The sequence below is a fragment of the Notothenia rossii genome (assembly GCF_949606895.1).
Source record: "Notothenia rossii genome assembly, chromosome: 2".
NCBI classification, from domain to species: Eukaryota; Metazoa; Chordata; class Actinopteri; order Perciformes; family Nototheniidae; genus Notothenia; species Notothenia rossii.
The window spans coordinates 2,661,079-2,680,212 of NC_136904.1; the positions used below are offsets into that span (position 1 = coordinate 2,661,079).

At 41.1% G+C, this 19,134-nt stretch overlaps 2 protein-coding genes across 12 annotated transcripts in view; one reads left to right on the plus strand and one right to left on the minus strand.

Moving 5' to 3' along the window:
- LOC307028183 (uncharacterized protein) overlaps window positions 1-19,134 on the plus strand; it is a 319,026-nt gene that overhangs the window by 114,720 nt on the left and 185,172 nt on the right. For 3 of the 6 annotated variants that reach the window (XM_079662989.1, XM_079662988.1, XM_079662990.1), the window contains exon 3: window positions 17,773-19,134. This exon is cut by the window's right edge and continues 462 nt beyond it. In XM_079662989.1, coding sequence (XP_079519115.1) covers window positions 17,773-18,897 — 1,125 coding nt within the window. In that variant the 3' untranslated portion in view covers window positions 18,898-19,134. Of the gene's footprint in view, window positions 1-1,376; window positions 3,012-3,493; window positions 3,560-11,174; window positions 11,350-17,772 lie in introns of those variants that run through there. The other 3 variants (XM_079662986.1, XM_079662979.1, XM_079662980.1) reach the window with 3 other exon arrangements.
- The window catches only part of LOC307028191 (uncharacterized protein), a 24,620-nt gene continuing 18,026 nt past the window's right edge, over window positions 12,541-19,134 (minus strand). For 2 of the 6 annotated variants that reach the window (XR_013804882.1, XR_013804883.1), the window contains one exon: window positions 15,110-15,790. Coding sequence is in view for 1 of the 6 variants with exons in the window: in XM_079663007.1 (XP_079519133.1) it covers window positions 12,692-12,982; window positions 15,717-15,790 (365 nt within the window). In the remaining 5 variants the exon portion in view is untranslated. The other 4 variants (XR_013804881.1, XM_079663007.1, XR_013804880.1 and 1 more) reach the window with 4 other exon arrangements.

Here is a 19,134-nt window from a genome sequence, read left to right on the forward strand (position 1 = left end):
GTTTTAATGCAAAAACTAATAATTTTTATTGTTTTTTTATTTCAAATAACTTAAAAAAAAAAAGGTATACGTCTTCTGGGCTACTCATATAAGGGTACTATAATTGTAACTGATCACTGCACATCTATATCCTCGGCCTCGGTCTCACCTCTGTGCCACGCTGTCTGTCTGTTTGTCTGCTTGACTGAGTGGTGTATTTCTGTCCCACTGCCCGATAATTTTTAGTAATCAAGTTACTCGAATAATCAGCCTTAGTACTAACCTCAAAGTCCTTGATCAAGGCACTCGCATCTTCTCCCAGATGGCCGATGAGACATCGGATGACAACCTCTCGTTTTCGCTGAATTGGGATTCCACTCTGCAGAACAGAGCAGTCTTTTAACAACTAATACAATGTATTACTCTGCACATTACTCAAGCTGAATTGTGCTTTACTGTAACAACTTTAATTTCAAACTGTTTTAATTTAATTAACATTAAAGAAATGAAACATTGTCAGTATAGTATGTTGTGGAGGGATGCAAAGTAGATGCAAGAATAAAACAAAACATGGAACATTTGGCATATGAACAGAAGAACGAGAAGAAGCCAATGCTGATTGATATATATATACATTTACATGGTGGTGGGGTGTCTACAAGATGTGAGATATTGAAGGGCAGAAAGCTAAGGAAGAAAAGCAATAACTGTTAAGGAAGACATGAGGATGAATAATATGAGAAGTTTGCAAGTAAGCAAGATTTGAACAGGAAGGAGAGTCAGAGGGTTAAACGAGGAGTTGTCGGATTAGGATAAATGAATATCTAAAGTAATTAGTGATTGCAATTAACTAATTAATAAATTAAATAAATGCAATTGAGACAGGTGGAATTATTAAGGCAGTTAAGGAAGTAACTGTATAAGTGGGGGATAGCATGTTAATAGTTACCTGGAGTAAAATACTAATGTTTGCCCGATGTCGCTCTCCGACAGCACCCTTTCCCCCTTGGAACATGGACAACAGTTTTGGGGAATAGAAGTCCAACATTGACATGAACTCATGGCTCAAGATTCAGTGTGGTGGTGATCCTCTGAAACTCTGCGCTGACCTGAAAGAGAGAGATGAGAAAAGAGAAAAAAAATATGGTCAAAATCAAGGTGCAACTAATTTAGCTTATTCACCGATTTTTTCAGTGTTTAATAAAAGAATGACATTTACCTCCTCTGTTTTGTTTCCTCAGTTCAACTACTCTCCGTTAGCGCAGTCGGTGCTGTGAAACAGATATTGAAAATATTTATCATGTGTGTGTGTGTGTGTGTGTGTGTGTGTGTGTGTGTCACATGTGTATATGAGAGATTTTTACACATGTTTGTAAATGATTTTGGTGTCAGTTGTGTGTGAGAGAGTGCTTCACACATGTGTATGATTGTGAACGGTATTTCTGAACAATACCGGCTTCCTTCTGCAGGTAACGGGGAGACGCGCTCTGGATCCGAAAATACAATTTAAATATTTTGCACACTTATTCCACTAATTCATGTGTGCACTGGTTACGGGGCCGCGTGCCAATGTGGCACGCGTACCAGGGGTTGCCGACTCCTAACGTGTCAATACTTCATTGCTTGTTTGTTTGTTTGTTGACAGCATGTAAAGTGGCCTTGGGTCCCTTGAAAGACGCTATAAAAATGTAATCTATTGTTATTATTGATAAGTTAATTGGCTCCCTCTGGCGGTCACTAAGTGTACTCCGCCACCTCCCATTTTGCAACAGTACTAGTATCTTTACGGCAGTTCACTACAACATCAGACATCATGGGTTGCGTTCCGATAATCCAAAAATCAGCCACTAAATTCTAACCCTATCTCCTATTCCTTGACCTCTGAGTGAAACGTCACGGGGTCAAGGGATAGTGGATAGGAGAATTCAAAAGGACTTAGGAGAAGAGACTGCGGTACTTTAGAGAATCCGAATGCACTTTCACTATCTGACGTGTTTATGATGTGCCAGCGTACGTCATTGTGTGCGTCTGCTGCTGTGGGGAAACTATGGAAACTACAGTGTTCTATACAACGCACTACATGGATGTTTAATACGAGGGACTCATCTAGAGACTCTGCACCGTGCTCTGATGCTGTTGTTTTGTGCTTTATGAACGTGGACAACAGAGAAACATATTCTTCATGACCAAAGTTGTAATGGAAATAAAAAAGGAAAGTTAAATGTATGCTCGTCACCCTCTCCCTCCGGTCCACATTCACACAAATGATCCCAATACGTATGATTGTATGAAAATATCTTAAAATCAATACAAATGTATTTATTATAAACGTTAGTCCTTAACACCTATCACTGTGTATATCACCATTCAAACATCTTTTAAAAGTTGAACAAACCCCACACAGCTCAGTGAAATGTTGACTTTATTCGATCATTTCAGTAAAAACTAACGTTCATATTTCTCTTTTTGATTATAATACTGATGAACGTTCAAAACAAAGCACTTTGGCAAGTTACCACATACGTTTTAAAATGCTTAATAAGCACCGTAACTTTCATGATATAATTTCTCCGTCATAATCGTTTGTTTCCGTGAACGGCCGACTGTTGTGTGACGCTAATGCTGCGGCTGCAAGGCATTGTGGGGCAGCATTTTCTCCTCTCCTTTCGGTGAGGGAGGTCCAGTGGTTCCTAAGCTAAAGGAGGTTATAAAGGAAGTTTGAAGCCTCCTTTCCTTTCATTTGGAGAATTGGAACGGCACTCAACATGGCTGCCACTGACGTACTTCCGGATCATTTCACTTGGTTGGGAAGGTTCCTAAGCTAAATGGACTATTGGAACGCAACCATGGCCTCCGCAGCTCCGGAGGATTTACCGGAGAACCGGGAGGGTTTAGCGGCCTCAGGAGACACCGGGACACCGGGGGAAGACACCGGGACACCGGGGGGAGACACCGGTACACCGGGGGGAGACACCGGTACACCGGGGGGAGACACCGGCATGGCAGGATCCCGTGAAACAACCTTCGTTCAGGTGAGTTAGCACCGGGAGCTAACAAGAGCTATCGGGAGCCAACAGGAGCTGATGCGAGCTAGCTGCTTCTGCCAGGGGTAAAACAGTATAAAAACAGTATTACAACTGTTTAAAGCATTGTTCCAGCACAGGCTGTACAACAGAGGTGATTCAATAAATACACACTGATCCAAGTTACTGTGAGATATTAGTAGATGACAAGTTAGAGCAGGCGCCGTGGGAATTGTAGTCTTTTATAGTGTGTTGACTACAGACGTCACAATTAGGTGGCCTTTCTTATGAAAACAAAAATACTGGCTCTAACACGTATATAACCTAAGATTCTCGTAGACTGGAATCTTAAGTTCTTGAGTAAAGGTACTTAGTTACTTCTCACCTCTGCTTTGAACCTACGAAGTAGCTGTAGATTTGTTTAGTTGTGTCTGTCGGTTGTATTGAGTTGTCTTGTTTTGTGTCAGCTGTAGTTGTGTTGATTATTTCAGAGACACAGCCGGAGAAGGAGCACTGAGAGCAGCATGGAGGAGAACAAAAAGACCCGTGGAGCTCAGGTCAGTGTGCACTTCATCACAATATATTCCTAACACTTATCCCCAAATGAAAGATCACAACCTGTTTAGAAAATACAATATGAATGCACAATATGGTTAGATATAGGTTAGAACGTTGTTGTATACGACACGATAATACTTTATTGATCAAGTCTGAAATGTGACTTGCATCACAGCAGCTCCATGTGTAACATCAACAGACAAATATCAAGATATAATAAATGAAAAACAAACAACAAACATTTAACATAACAGCAGAATCAATGAGAGACAACCTGCTCAAAGAGCCTTCAGCGTGCTTTTGATCTGGATTCAGCTCTGTGTTTACTGAGAGGACTGACTGGAGCACAAAGGATGCTTCAGTCTGACTTTATTGAATCTCCATTAGATGGTAGCAGTTAATATTCTCTGTTCAGGGGCCTCATTTACAAAACTTTGCGTAGGATTCACGTGGGAAGGTGGCGTACGTAGGACAAAGCAAGTGAATACGCTCACAAATATTCCGATTTATAAAACACTGCGCACACACGTCCTACGCCGGGACAATCACAATCAACTTGAAATGCGGCGCAGCTTCTGCTGGCTTCACGTAACGCCCATATTTGCTTATAAATAATCAAAGAAACTCCCGTATTAATATCCATTCAGACCAGGGACGTGCACAGGTATGGGCTAATGTTGGCCGGGCAACGGCCCGTTTGGCCTTTTTGGCTGACCTGCCCCACTGGAGAGAGCGAGAGTTTGTTTCTCTTTTGTCTGTTGTGGCCGAATCAACATGATAAGCCCACAATTAGTATTGTAGCGTCTCGCTGCGGGAAACACATTTTGTCAGCGCTCTCATCTGCCGGTGCGTTAAGACCACCTCAGTCTCGGATTTTGGAACCTTGATTTTGAGTTGTCTCATGGCGCAGTTAGGGTATAAGGGACCAACCAGGGTACTTTACTTCCTCTTGATACTGTCGGTTATTTACAAAAAAACACCTAAATATAGCCTACTTGTTGTTATTGTGCTTCTGTCTTTCTGTGTCTTTTCATCTGTAAACTCCCTCAACGGGGCCGCTCGCTCTCTTTTCTTGATTGCCCTCTCACGTGTGAACAGTTCAATGTCCCGCTTCACTTTAGGATTTCTGCCATTTCTCTACTTTAGTTTGACCATCTCTTTTACTAAGTTATGGAATACTACATAAATAAGTCATTAGATACCTTACCGTTACTGCGCTCATAAAGAATGATAAGAATAAGAATAATCATGCGTATTGAACTGGTTTAATTAATTAGTGAGTTTATTTAAGGTAATTATAGAAGCCCTATTGTATCAGTATGTCTGGACTGCACAGCAGTTACAATGGTCAAACTACATTAGAACATAATTTTCCCCATTTTGTCTTTTAATAGTTACTAACATTAGACATTTTAATGAGATATGGACCGCAAAACAAAACATTTCCCTGGTTTTCATTTTTAAAATCAAGTCACCGAATCAAAATCATAGCAGATCTTCAAGCTCATGATGAAGCTTGAAGATCAGCTAATTTTGAAAAACCTTGAAAAAGTGTGCACATCTTTGAATATTTATATTTTTTAAAGCGAAAATTAACTGATATCTTTGCTTCTGGGGGTCCCTGGCACAAAATATTTTCAATTGGGGGTCCGCGGCCAAATGTGTATCAATTTAGGGGTCCTTGGCATGAAAAAGGTTGAAAACCACTGATCTACATTATAGCCTACAGTAGTACCATAACAAAAAACAAAGCTTACAGCGCTTGATGAGGCAATATCAATGGCTAAATTAAATGTGTTTTTTTAAAAGTGCAAAATAAAGTGCGTGTAACACGACAGTAAGCGCGTAAGCCTAAAGTTGCAGTAACACGGCTGCTTAAAATATACGGTTATCAGCCTACCAGAAAAGTCATGAATCCTCGTCTTCATCTTTTAGGCTAAGGTGCAGTACACGGCTGTAACCAGAAAAGTCAAGTCATTAATCCTCATCTTCGTCTTCTTCCTGCGTATTAAAACCACCAAAGTCCTCATCTTCAGTGTCGGAAACGAACAGGCTCAGGGTGGCTTCGTCAGCCACTCTCCTCTCTCCTTCGTTGTCGCTCTCAAAACCAACGAACTCCTCTTCGTCACTGTCGGAATCAAACAGCCTCTGAAGGGCCTCAGCTGTGGCGGCGTCGTCCTCTTCATCACGCAGCAGTCCAGCCTTTCGGAACCCGTTGGTGATCGTGGATGTTTTGACACTCCTCCACGCTGTCAGGATCCACTCGCAAACTTGAGCGAAAGTTGCTTTTCGCATGCGACCAGTTTTGGTGAATGATTTATCGCCGCTAGTCATCCACGCCTCCCACTGAACGCGTAGTGCCACTTTGAACGCACGATTGACACTGATGTCGAGTGGCTGCAGATGCTTCGTTGTGCCCCCAGGAATCACAGCTGGAATTGAGTTTGTGCTCTTGATGGCTGCTTTCACAGAATCTGTTATATGGGCCCTCATGCTGTCCAAAACGAGCAAAGCTTTTTTTTGGCGAAAGAATCCTCCAGGGCGCTTGACGTAGCCACTCCTTCATTACGCTTTCCATCATCCACCCTTTCTTGTTGACTTTAAAGGAGATGCCGTTCGGGATCTTTTCTTTTGGCATTGTAATCCGCTTAAAAATCACCATTGGCGGAAGCTTTAATCCAGAAGCTGTGCAGCCAAGAACACAAGTGAAATTCGTTCTCTCGTGGCCAGTGGTTCTCAACGTGATGGACGATTCACCTTTCTTGTTAACAGTCCTAGTGAGAGGCAGGTCAAACATCAAAGGCACTTCATCCATATTTATGATCCGGTCCGGTCCGATGGAATATTCCTCTATCTTTCTTTGTGTGAATTCGCCGAAGTTTTTTAATTTTTTCCTGGTAGTTGGGAGGGAGTTGCTGACACACAGTCGTCCGCGCCCTGATGGACAGTCCCTTTCGTCTCATAAATCTGAAACACCAGGATGGTCCACCTCTAAAATTTTCAATTTTCATTTCGGTGGCGACTGTTTTGGCCTTCAGTCGGATCTGCACGGTGGAAACACCTCGGCCGTCTGCTCTCTGTGTGTTCACCCAATCTTCAAGAAAGTGTTCAAGTTCGGGCCATATGCTTTTATTACCTCTGAAAGCTTTTTTGACTTTTTGCATTGAGACAGTTCTTCCCACTGGCGTCTCCAACGTCTCACCATTGACTCACTGATGCCAAGGGTACATGCAGCAGCTCTATTTCCTTCTTTTACTGCCAGATTGACTGCCTTTAACTTAAAAGCTGCATCATATGCATTTCTATGTTTGTTTTCCATAATGAGGGTTTGTGCATGAAAACTTCCTTTGCACAAACTGTCTCGCTCTCGTAATGTCTGTCTGTCTTGCTCTCGTACCACTCTCGGTTCCACTTTTACTTTTGCGCGCTACCTGTCTCACTCTTTTCCGGCCTCCAGCTTTTCCTGCTGGAGCCCGCAGCTTAAAGGTGGGGGGCGTGGACCGGCCATAGAGCCCATAGAGTTAAAGGATGTGGACTGTAACCTGTAAAATCCATAGATTTAGGAGGTCCCCTAGTGGCCGTTAGCTGTAAAAATCCATAGATTAGCCGCACCGTTATATAAGCCGGAGGGTCGAAAAATGGGAAAAAAGGCTCGGCTTATAGTCCGAAAATTACGGTAAGTCTGTTTAATAGGTAAGCGGGACAAATAAAGGCATTTTGATTCTGATAGATTTACGACAGTATCATTTGCAGCTCAAAGGTCACTTTACAGCACAGTAAATATCACAGTTTAAAACACACATCAACTACTAAGATATTTCTTCTGAACAGCTCTTTAATACATTTAAAAAAAATGAAACATTGGTTAATACCAACTAGTGAGAAGGCAGACAGGCCAGCGGAGAAGGCAGCGGAGGAGAACGGAGAGCCGCCATCACAAAGGCCGTCGACTTCTTGCGCAGGAAGAAGAGGAGGAGGAGGAGGAGACGACGACCGCAAGGTGGTCCATAAGCAGTCGGACCAGCCTTCATCCAAGTATCGAGAGGAATACATCCAGTACGGATTCACATGCCTCATTATCAATGAAGCACAACATCCCCAATGTGTAGTGTGCACTGAGGTTCTTGCCCATGAGATGTTAAAGCCCGTAAAAATGCTCAGACATTTAAACACGAGGCACCCCTCTCTTGCTACTAAACCAGCAGATTTTTTCAGCCGAAAGCAGAGAGAATTGCAAGGCCAAAAGAAAGTTATAACTAACCAAACAACAATCCCTACCAAGGCTCAAAAGGCATCATATGAAATGGAATATTTAATTGCACAGGCAAAAAAGCCACACAAATCGGGGAAACCTTAATTAAACCTGCTGCTATCGCTATGAGTAGGGCAATGCATGGGGATAAACAGGCACGGGAGCTGGAAGCAGTGCCGCTGTCTGACGGGACCATATCCCGGCGCATCACGGACATGGCCCAGGATATCAAGTGTCAGCTGATTGACAGAGTGAAGAAAGGGAAATATGCTTTGCAGTTAGATGAATCCACAGATGTCTCAAACTCTGCCCAACTGCTTGTTTTCGCCAGATACAGTTTTTTGATGGAAAACTTAATGAGGACATGCTGTTTTGCACCCCGCTGGAGCTAAAGTGCACAGGCGAGGAAATGTTCACAAAACTTGACAACAAAATAAAAGAAGAGGGACTGTATTGGGATGAGTGCCTCGGTGTGTTTACAGATGGTGCTGGAGCAATGCTGGGGAAAAAGAGAGGACTCAAAGCAAGAGTCTTACAAGTGGCGCCCCACGTTATCTTTACGCCCTGTATTATCCAGAGAGAAGCTCTAGCGAGTAAAACGCTTGACCCAGAACTTAAAAGTGTTCTTGAGACGGCGATAAAAATGGTGAATTACATCAAATCCCGTCCACTCAATACCAGGCTGTTCGCCAATCTCTGCAACAAACTGGGATCGGAGCATCAGGGCCTGCTGTTCCACACAGAAGTCAGGTGGCTTTCAAGGGGAAATGTTCTCAGCCGCCTGTATGAACTGCGGGACGAGGTGCGCTTATTTCTCACGGAGCATGGGTCCCAGCTCGCTGACCACCTGACAGACCCTGACTGGTTAACAAGCCTGGCATATTTGTCTTGCATATTTGACAGACTGAACAGACTTAACATGTCATGACTTGGTTAAGCTCTCATACACTCTATATCAAAACTCCGGTTATTGACATAAATATGATGATGGATTATCAGTAATACTTTCAAAGTGACACAGAGACATTGGATTAACCTTCAGCAGCGTTTATATACGTTGTAATGCCATTGAACACAACTTTTGATCAGAAAACAGCAAAGGTAAGGTGTATTTGCCGTTTTGGCCCTGTAAAGTGAAGTTGTATGTTGTCTTTGCTTGCCTTCACTGCCGTGAGTTCTGGTTGCACAGTGATGATACTTATTCCGTTGGAATCTGTGGAATCTCAGCTTTCATATGATATCTAGTTTGTGCAGATCCAATAAAGTATAACATATTTCTACCGTGAGTTATGTCCTAAGTGCGTTAGCTCTCTTTCGCTTAGTGCTAATTCAGAGACTCTGTGTTGGACTTGTGTTTTGTTTCGGTAAAAATGTTTCATATAGTCAGTTAGCTGAGTTTCTTCTCGTTAAGTGGGTATGACACATTCATAGTTTCTTAAATGTATGAAGCCCTCAGGCGCTGTTGCTGCCCAGGCTTAACGGGTTAATGGTTATTTTTTGGTGTGTGTTTACATTATTAAAAAAACAATTTCAATGTGATTACACATTTCCTCCACATCGATAAGTGTTAGAATGAATATAAACATGCACAAACTATATACTGCTCTATCGAAATCCGTCGCATTGACCCGAAGACACATTTTGAGTTGTATACACTGTTGGAAAAAGGAGATTCCTAGCTTTCTAATTCTATCATTATTGTTTTTTGTTCTCCAAATATTAAGCAAATTATGTCACATTATATAATGACTGTTACAGAGTCATCATTTTGAGAAAAAGGCCTTCAAAGTTTCCTCTTCTCTGGAATCCATCGATCTGATTGAGTATTAGCAAATGATCAAAATACTACGGAGGGAAGATATTTTTGTTAGGATTACTGGTCTGGGGGAAGCTCGTGAGTGTTTGTGTGTATTGTGTTTGTTTCCCGGGGAAAACACTCACGAGAAACACCGGCTGTTGTTATGCCTGCTGTGACGTCAAGTTACTCCGTTCTCCGCTTGTAATTATGCCGTTACAAGCTTCAAACCTGTATTTATCATCTGAATTTACCGAAACAAGTTTAATATTCTGAAAGCCAAGACTTTGTTTATTTGAAATCAGATGAAAACAAACTCTAACAGACCCTGCCGTGTTATCTATTATTACTATACGCCCTACATTCATCATTTCAGCGGAGGGAGGGGGAGTGGCGCTGCGGAAGAGCAGAGCGTGAGTGAGAGGTGCCTGTCATCTTCCCTTTACGAGCTTCAAAAATGTATTTATCGTGAGATTTTGGAAATAAAAGTTTCATATTCTGAAAGCCAATACTTTGTTTATTTAAAATCAAACAAAACACCCGAGCCCCGAAAAACTAGTTTTTTACACAAATCCACGTTTATTTTTAAATGAGCCGTTGCGACTTCCGACTGATATCGATAGAGCGGTTGACATTTGACAAATTGGGGATTCAAGCCATCATGACAACTGACAAACTAACTATGGAGTAATTATGGATGCTTAATTTACTTGATTCACATTAGAGAATAAAACTCGTACGGAAGGCAAGCGGCAATGCTTATTTAACCCATTCTCCCAACATTGAATATAACAGTACATTATTTCTCCTACCCGAGCACGTCATCCTCCACAAAGACGCCGGCAGAACATCCTCCTCCTCCGAGCTGACAGACGCCGCCGATCTCGTCCTCCTTCTCAATAAATGTATGGATACAAGATAACAACACAAACGTGTCCATCTTCGCAAATCAGTTTTGAGTCTTCAAACAAATAGCGCTCAATTTAAGGTGGGGCCTTGCATATGACGCACACCTGCTAGCCTGTCGATCAGCTGTGTGCAGCGTCTCCACTGCAGCCTGTGCATCTCAACCCCCCCGCAGCAACTCTATCCACCAGTTAAATGAAATGTATGTGTTGTTATATCAGCTTTACAATTTACCAAACATATGGTGTTCTTAGTTTCCATACCTCCTGTGTTTTATGAGCGACTTATCAAGTCTTGGCAAACGGCATAAAACATGATTAAACATGATAGTATAAACCATGCTCGTATCTATACAACCTATAGTACAACAAAACGGCGTCAGTTTAAAGTAACTCTGTCCTTCTGCTTACCGCATCATCTATGTGAGAACATTTCGACAACATATTCCAGGTGGTTTTCAATAACATATCCGTATTTATTTATTTGTTCAAGTTATGTTTTTGTGTGCACTGAGGAGTCTCAAACAGGCGTTTGTTTAATCATTTTAAGATTGGCTTTCATATATTTTTGCAAATGAATTCTTCATGTATGATAAATGAGTAACATTTTATTTATGGTTTTATTTTCACATATTTCTCTCCATTCTTCCTTCTGCCAACAGTGTCGCAGTTTCTCGTCTCTCCCGTTGTTGTGCGTACGCATGAGTCAAAGTGTCCGTGGAGGACCGCACATCCTCCCGTCAAGTTTGTTTTTTATAAATCGCAAAGATTGCTTAGAAACTGGCGTACGCCATCTTTTGAGCATACGGTAGTTTATTGATGAGGTACCAGGGCACCAACACACACACACACACATCATGCGCCTTGGTGACCGGGCATCTCCTTCATAAAACTAATAATTGGGAAGGTGTGTGTGTGTGTGAGCAGCCTGCAGTCGCGCTTTAGCTGTTCTAGTGAAGGTAAACACAGTGAAGTAAAAGCTCTTTGCAGCTGGTGCTGCTCTTCTCAGATTCTGCTGAGTTACACGTTACTGCCTCCTGGTGCTGCAGAGATTTCATGAAGGGAAGGAGGTTTTCCTTCTATAAAACAGCTGTGGGCAGCAGATACTGTGAGCGTCACAGACATGAATTCATAGATCAGGGCAGACTGGTTCAGAGACTCTCCTGTTTTGCCGATCTGGTGCTTAAAAAAATGGCTCTACACTGAAAAAAATAACACATTGGATTTACTCAATTCAATTGCACACAAATAGTTTGCTTTGGCAGCAACCTATTGAATTGTTTTAAATCAACACAAACTATTTATGTCAAATCAACGCAAGTACTTTGTGTTGATTCAAAGTTATTGAAATGTGTTAAATTAAACACTTTCATAATTTTACTCCAACCCAATTCAATCCCTTTTATTCCAACACTATTTGATCACATAACTGGCAATATTTGTTATTTTAATATTCCCATGTCAATTACCTGTTTTCAGAAATGTAATTTGTTTTATATATGTAACACATTATATTTATAAATTTAATATCAAACAGATTTTTAAATAAAAGTACAATAAACTATTAAAATGTCAGCAATAAATGTGTTCTTGTTGTCTAATACTTTTCAATTAACTTTTTCTTGATCACTCGAGTCTTTTTAAAACATCAAATCTCCAATTTGAGAAGTACAAATATTAAAAAGGACCTTACATATTGTTTAGCAATTTTGTTACAACAGTAACAAGATAAACAAAAACAAAACAAATATACAGTTGTAAGAAAAATTATGTGAACCCTTTGGTACTTCCTGGATTTCTGCATAAACTGGTCATAAAATGTGTTCTGATCTTCATCTAAGTCACAATAACAGACAAACACAGTCTGCTTAAGCTAAAACACCACAAACAATTATATGTGTGTGTGTGAGATTAAAACAGCCCAATTGCTTTTTCAATAAATAAACATTGAATGTGTTTAATTGAATAGTAAAAGGGGTTTAACGTTAGTGGCAGGTTGTGTGTGAGAGAGAATAAATAAGACAGCCCAATATTTAAAAAAACATTTATGCTTTTTACAAGGCATCAATAACTGGAATGGTGGTAGGAGAACCAGCCACACCACTCAGTCCAGGAATGTAGACTGCATCTACCTCAACTACAGGAACAGTGAGCCGTGAACATGGACAGTGAGCTCTCTTCACTTGTGCATTTTCCTTTTCAAGTTTTGGGCCTTTCTTGAAAGGTCAGATGCATCCAACTCCATTATAACCCTCTGAATAACTTCTAAGGTGTAGCGGAGCTTCGACGGGTAATTCACGTTTCGGGCATACATGGGTCCAAACAGCATTGCAGCTGCAAGAGCCACATTCTCCAGATCGTGAAGCACCACCACACCCTCGAGGACTACTCCGACATCAGAATAGTCATTGCTTGGAGTCTCTCTGGCAACATAGATCCCCACTGTTGTTCCTTCTACCTCAGTCATGTCCTGGTGGAAGACAAATCATTTCTTTAAGGATAAGATTTTTTTTACTCAGACCTCATTAAGACACAATTTGCTTATTTGACAATACTGGTACACTCCACTGTAGCACTACACTAATTAGCACAATGCACCCAGAAAGTTGCTTGCGAAGAAAAAGACCTGGTTTGTTTTCACCTGTGGGTTTCATCTGGCTAACAGATTGTAGATTAAATTGAGTGAATAAACACAGGTGAATGGTAATTATTATTGGTAATATATATATATATATATATGTCACAGACTTTTCAAAAGAGGAGAAGGTAGGAGAGAATAAACAGGTGAAATGCAATGACACCCAATGCTGGAGACTAATGAGCAAAGCATTAGGTCCTACTCCTGATTCATAATACACCCTGTAATGTAATATAAGCCCCACAGGTGGAAGATACTGCAGCCTGAGGAAGATAGAGCTGTCCTTAAGACTATTGCATTAGTATTTGAATGTGTCTCTGCAATCAGAAAAACACAAATCACAATTTTCAGTCTTTAGACCATGTTCATTCTAACACAACCAATTATAAATCAGAGTCAATATCAATTTCAGGAAAACAGCTATGCAATGGCGCATTTACACTGCAGGCCTCGCTCGGTTTGGTTAGGCCTTATTAGGCCCGGCTCACTTTAATGCTGCGCTCACCTTACAGTTTAGAAACTGGGGTAGTATCTATAGTAACGCAGTGTAGGCGGAGCCGTGACGTCATCTTCAATGAGCGCCCCAGATAAACAACACAGCTCCTCATATCTGTTCAGAAACTAGACAAAAGTTAAACAAGTACAAACCACAGACTGTCTGTGTCATGGAGAATACAGTCGCTGGTTTGTTTATGTCTGTAGGCCGTTGTTGTGAGTGTGGACGGTCGGAGCATATATAACGTTAGCTTAGCCAAGCTCCATTTAGAAAACACGCATTTTAAAAGGGTTTTCATCTGCCGTCTGTCTGCAGACTTGTCAAAGCATTAATTCATGGTTTTTACTAACCGGTATCAGTATGTTGTTACTTCGGCATCATTTTGAAACGTATATTACAATTAAATCACTGTCAAATATGTTCATCTTGTTGTAGTTGTAGCCCCCTTGACAGCGATTCTCTCTCTAGTTTAGCAAACTCAGCCCGACTCAGCCCGACTCAGCCCTGTTTGTTGGCCTCGATAGAACCACAATTTAGTCGGGCCAGAAAAAAGGTGAAAAAGTAGCCCCGGGTCGGAACTAGGCCAAGTGTAAGTGCAACCAAAAACAGGCCTCGCACGGCTTGGCACGCTTAAAGCGAGCTCCGCGCTGTAGTGTGAATGCGCCATAAAAGGTCTGGTAATATGGTCTTGTATATCTGGTCAAATTAGGTTCTTTTAACTGAGGCTATTTTTTTCTTAAAAACATGTTCAAACTAACTTTGTTTTAATGTGGCCTACTACTCTACCACTCCTTCACCAGATCCTCAGGATCCTCGTTGAGGTAGATGCAGAGTCCTTTAATGAGGCACTCCCTGCCAGCATCGATGTCTTCCTTAAGGATTAAAACAAAGAATATAGGGACATTTTAACTCAAATTAAACCTACATGTATGGAGTAGTCACATTTTGGGATAATTTACCATTGTAATTGATTTTAGACTGACCTAATGTCGAAAAGGAAATGTTATACACCAGTGGTCCCCAACCTTTTTAAGCCCAAGATCACCGACCTCGGCCTAGGTGAAAGGCGAGATCTACCTATTGCAGAATTGAGTGAAAAAGACGGCCCAGACAGTGCTTCCAATTTGAGGCCTTTTAGGCCTGTAGATGTTTACATCTAAAAACGTATTTTTCAAACATTATTACTTTTATTTTATTTTTATTTTGTTACTTTTTTTGTTAACGGTCCGCGATCTGCCCGCACCACACTCGCGATCGACTGGTTGGTGACCACTGTTATACACAGTTAAAAAGTTCTTACTGTCATCATGGCAGCCATGTCTTTTAACTTCTTGCCCTGCTGCCCCGATTGTTTTGAGAACACCCTCAGCAGACTTGCGGAGTGTAGGTCAAGCTGTGACAGGAACCTTGTAGAGGCATAGTTGTAATCCGCTTGAACTCTGCGTTAACCTGAAACAAAATGAAACAATTTTTTAACAACACGGCCCACTGACAAAGACACATTTGTTTCATTAAACTTACACCTGCCAATCACATAACTGTATGCACTATGCATGTTTGCTCAGCATTTGATTTCTGCTATGGAATATTGGGTGTGAATGCTGAAAGCATTTTGCTCTACCGAGATCTAATCCAGCTCGACGCGATCTTGCAAAATATATATTTTCGACAAACTTTTTTTTAGGCGGCTTTGATGTAGTGCTAACTGACACAATCATATTCGCCACAGTATACGAGATGTGGACCTGAAAATCGCCAATAATATGTTTGAATGTTTGACGAATCTGGTGACCACAACTGCTGCGTTCGGTAAACACAACATAATAACCAGTTAGACTGAAAACCAGTAGGGACATAACACCAGCAGTATGTGCTGTGTGTTTCTGTTGTCAAGGAGGTTTAATTAGAACTTGTGCTACACAAAACTTGCAGTCATTTTAATTTCTGACGTTATCACGGTATTTTTCTTTTAACTCTAGGCCCAAATTCCTGTGCAGGAACAAGGAAAACAATTATTATTCCCATAATATCTATGTTTCACTTGATAATGTTTTAATATTTGGGACCTACTTGGTAAAACTGAGGGGCAGGCCTTACAGCGCCACATTCACAGCAACATTCTGGCGAACTTGCAGCACCATTCACTGCAAAAGAGAAATGGAAACAAAGAAGGATTAATGTCTAATGAGAAAAGACAAGCTGTCAAAATGAAATTTCAAACATCAATCAATAATAAAATGGGGAAGGTCTAAGTAACAGTAGTGACACAACCGTTTTAAAAGCATTTCAAAAAGTGTGACACATCCAGGGCCGCCACTGGCCAACTTAGGGCCCCAAGCGACATTGTGAGATGAGGGTTAAACCAAAATACAATTGTATTCTCACCACATACATTTGAGCGTAAGTAAGAGCGCCTACTCCAGACACGCACAGAGTTCGCGTTTCAATCTGCAGCAACAAAGACCAACACAAAAAACAATTATACAATGCAAAAATGTATTTCTATAACCACAAATAGTAAATGATCAACAGATTATGTTTTTTTTTTTTAGGGATGATGCCTATCCTTTTTAAAGCAGAGCAACAAATAGCCAATATACATTTCTGCATCTGAAAATGTAAATGACACCATTGCTCTCTTCAATGTACATGTATATATAGGGCTGGGTACCTACCGAAATAACCTGGTACCAAGTAGTATCGACTTCTCAAGTCAAAGGATACCTATCCTTATCATAATAATCTCTGCTAAATGGGGCACTTGGAAAGTCCAATGATGTCAGTCTGCATAACAATTAGCCATGTGCTGCATAATAATTGGCCATGTGCTTCTGGTAACTAGAGCATATATAGCCTATCTTTATCACCTAGAATGATGCATACACATATACATGCCCTAAAGCTGACACACCGGACCGCTAACCATGCTAAGCCGTTAGCAAAAACAGCATTGACATTAAAAAGCATGGCCGTTTTTCCCTTGCAAACATTTAGCGTGGCTTTGTTACAAAGTGAGCGCCCCAGCCTCTTAAAGACAGTAATGTAAACTCGTACTGCTCGTTGACCAAAGCTTTAGTTTGAAAGCTAATGTTAATCCTAATGTGACGTTAGCTAACAATGGCTAAATTAACAGATAGCATTAAGTAGCTACGAACAAACACACCTTGCGGTGGGCCCCACCCGACTGACTAACGTTACTGTTGGGGCGGACATTTTCACAATAAACGTAGCACGCGGTAATTCAACAGCACGAGAGCAAATAACTTCATGACAGTTCATTAACTTAAGTTGGTGACTTTCAATGTAGTATACTACATATGGTTACGCAATAACTAATATTCCAATGTATTCCAGCCATCCATACTTATCGATCCGAGCTGAGTAATGGCGTGACAGAACTACCTTCCTTCCGCCTGTCTTCTTCCAAAAAGAAATGCATTGCGCGCGATTTTGCCGGTTATTGCGGTGGAATTGATAAATTTTTTTGATTGACTCATTTTATCCAAACATGACCTAAACACATTCATGTACTCTCTCCTCATACAATGTAGATTCTACACAATACTATTACGTTTTGCTTTGGAACACGAAACAATTGTATAACATTCAGAAAATAGGCTTGGATAAATCCAACAGATGGCCAGTCCCCCTTTTTTCAGTGTACACCCCTGTCCGAAATGTCGCTGAAAGGAAGTCCGAGTTCGAAATATATCTCAAATAATGTATGCACTGCCATTTCCCCACATAGACATAACATTCTGCAATGAAACGTCTGTCTTTTGTGCGCTCCACTTCTTACTTGGCGCACCGGTTACTTTTTCATGCTTTTTTTTTCATTGCCCTTTAGGGGCTTCGTCCAATACCAAAACAAATATTTAAAGTTGAGTCTTTTATCAATGTTAGTCAAGCAAGTCTCAAGTAAAAAAATATGCGAGTCAAGTCATTTGACTCGATTCCCCCACCTCTGGTATATACTGTGGTTGGAATGTTGCTGTATTACTGTATAATAAACACAAACAGTTAGTAAAAGTAGCATTTTGTTAACTCAAGTTTGTATTAAGTGAGTTTTTATTGTGTTAACGCTTTTTAGATTTACTTTCTCTCTTTCTCTGTCCATCTGTTCTAGAAACCAAAAGGAAGAGAGAGACGTCACAGCTGTCAGCAATGTGACAAATCCTTTACAACATCTGGACATTTAAAGCGCCACCTGCTTATTCATACTGGAGAAAAAATGTACAGCTGTGAAGAGTGTAGGAAAACATTCACTAGATCTGGTGATCTCAAAACACATCAACGTATTCACACTGGAGAGAAAACGTACAGCTGTGAAGAGTGTGGGCAAACCTTCGCTCAATCAGGTCATCTCAAATCACATCAACGTATTCACACTGGAGAGAAACCGTACAGCTGTGATGACTGTGGGAAAACGTTCGCCCAATCGGGTGCTCTCAAATCACATCAACGTATTCACACTGGAGAAAAACCGTACAGCTGTGAAGAGTGTGGGCAAACTTTCGCTCAATCAGGTGCCCTTAAATCACATCATCGTATTCACAGTGGAGAAAAACCGTACAGCTGTGAAGACTGTGGGAAAATGTTCACTAGATCAGGTCATCTCAAAACACATCAACGTGTTCACACGGGAGAAAAACCGTACAGCTGTGAAGAGTGTGGGAAAACATTCACGACATCAGGTAATTTTCAAACACATCAACGTATTCACACTGGAGAAAAACCGTACAGCTGTGAAGATTGTGGGCAAACTTTTGTTCAATCAAGTGAACTCAAATCACATCAACGTATTCACACTGGAGAAAAACCGTACAGCTGTGAAGAATGTGGGAAAACTTTCACTAGATCAGATCATCTAAAAACACATCAGCGTGTTCACACGGGAGTAAAACCATACAGCTGCGAAGAGTGTGGGAAAACGTTCACTAGATCAGATGCTTTCAAAACACATCATCGTATTCATACTGGAGAAAAGCGGTACAGCTGTGAAGAGTGTGGGAAAACATTCACGACATCAGGTAATTTTCAAACGCATCAACGAATTCATACTGGAGAAAAACCGTATTGGTGTGAAAACTGTGGGAAAACGTTCACTACATCAAGTGCTCTCAAAACACATCAGCGTGTTCACACAGGAGAGAGACCGTACAGCTGTGAAGAGTGTGGGAAAACATTCACCAGATCGGGTCATCTTAAATCACATCAATGTATTCCCACTGGAGAAAAAACGTACAGCTAGGAAGAGTGTGGGAAAAACGTTCAGGACATCAAGTGAACTCACAATCCAAAGGGGTGATATAGTCTGTGTTGTGGTGTGTGTTTGTAGGGGAGGGGGGGGTCTACTTGGGGCTGTACTGGTTGTATAGTCTGACCGCTGCATGAAGGGTATCTCTCCATGCGACATCTCTTTAGATTAGCTTTTTATTAGCAACCCCCCACTTGAAATAGTCTTTTAGTCTTTATTATTTACCTACTT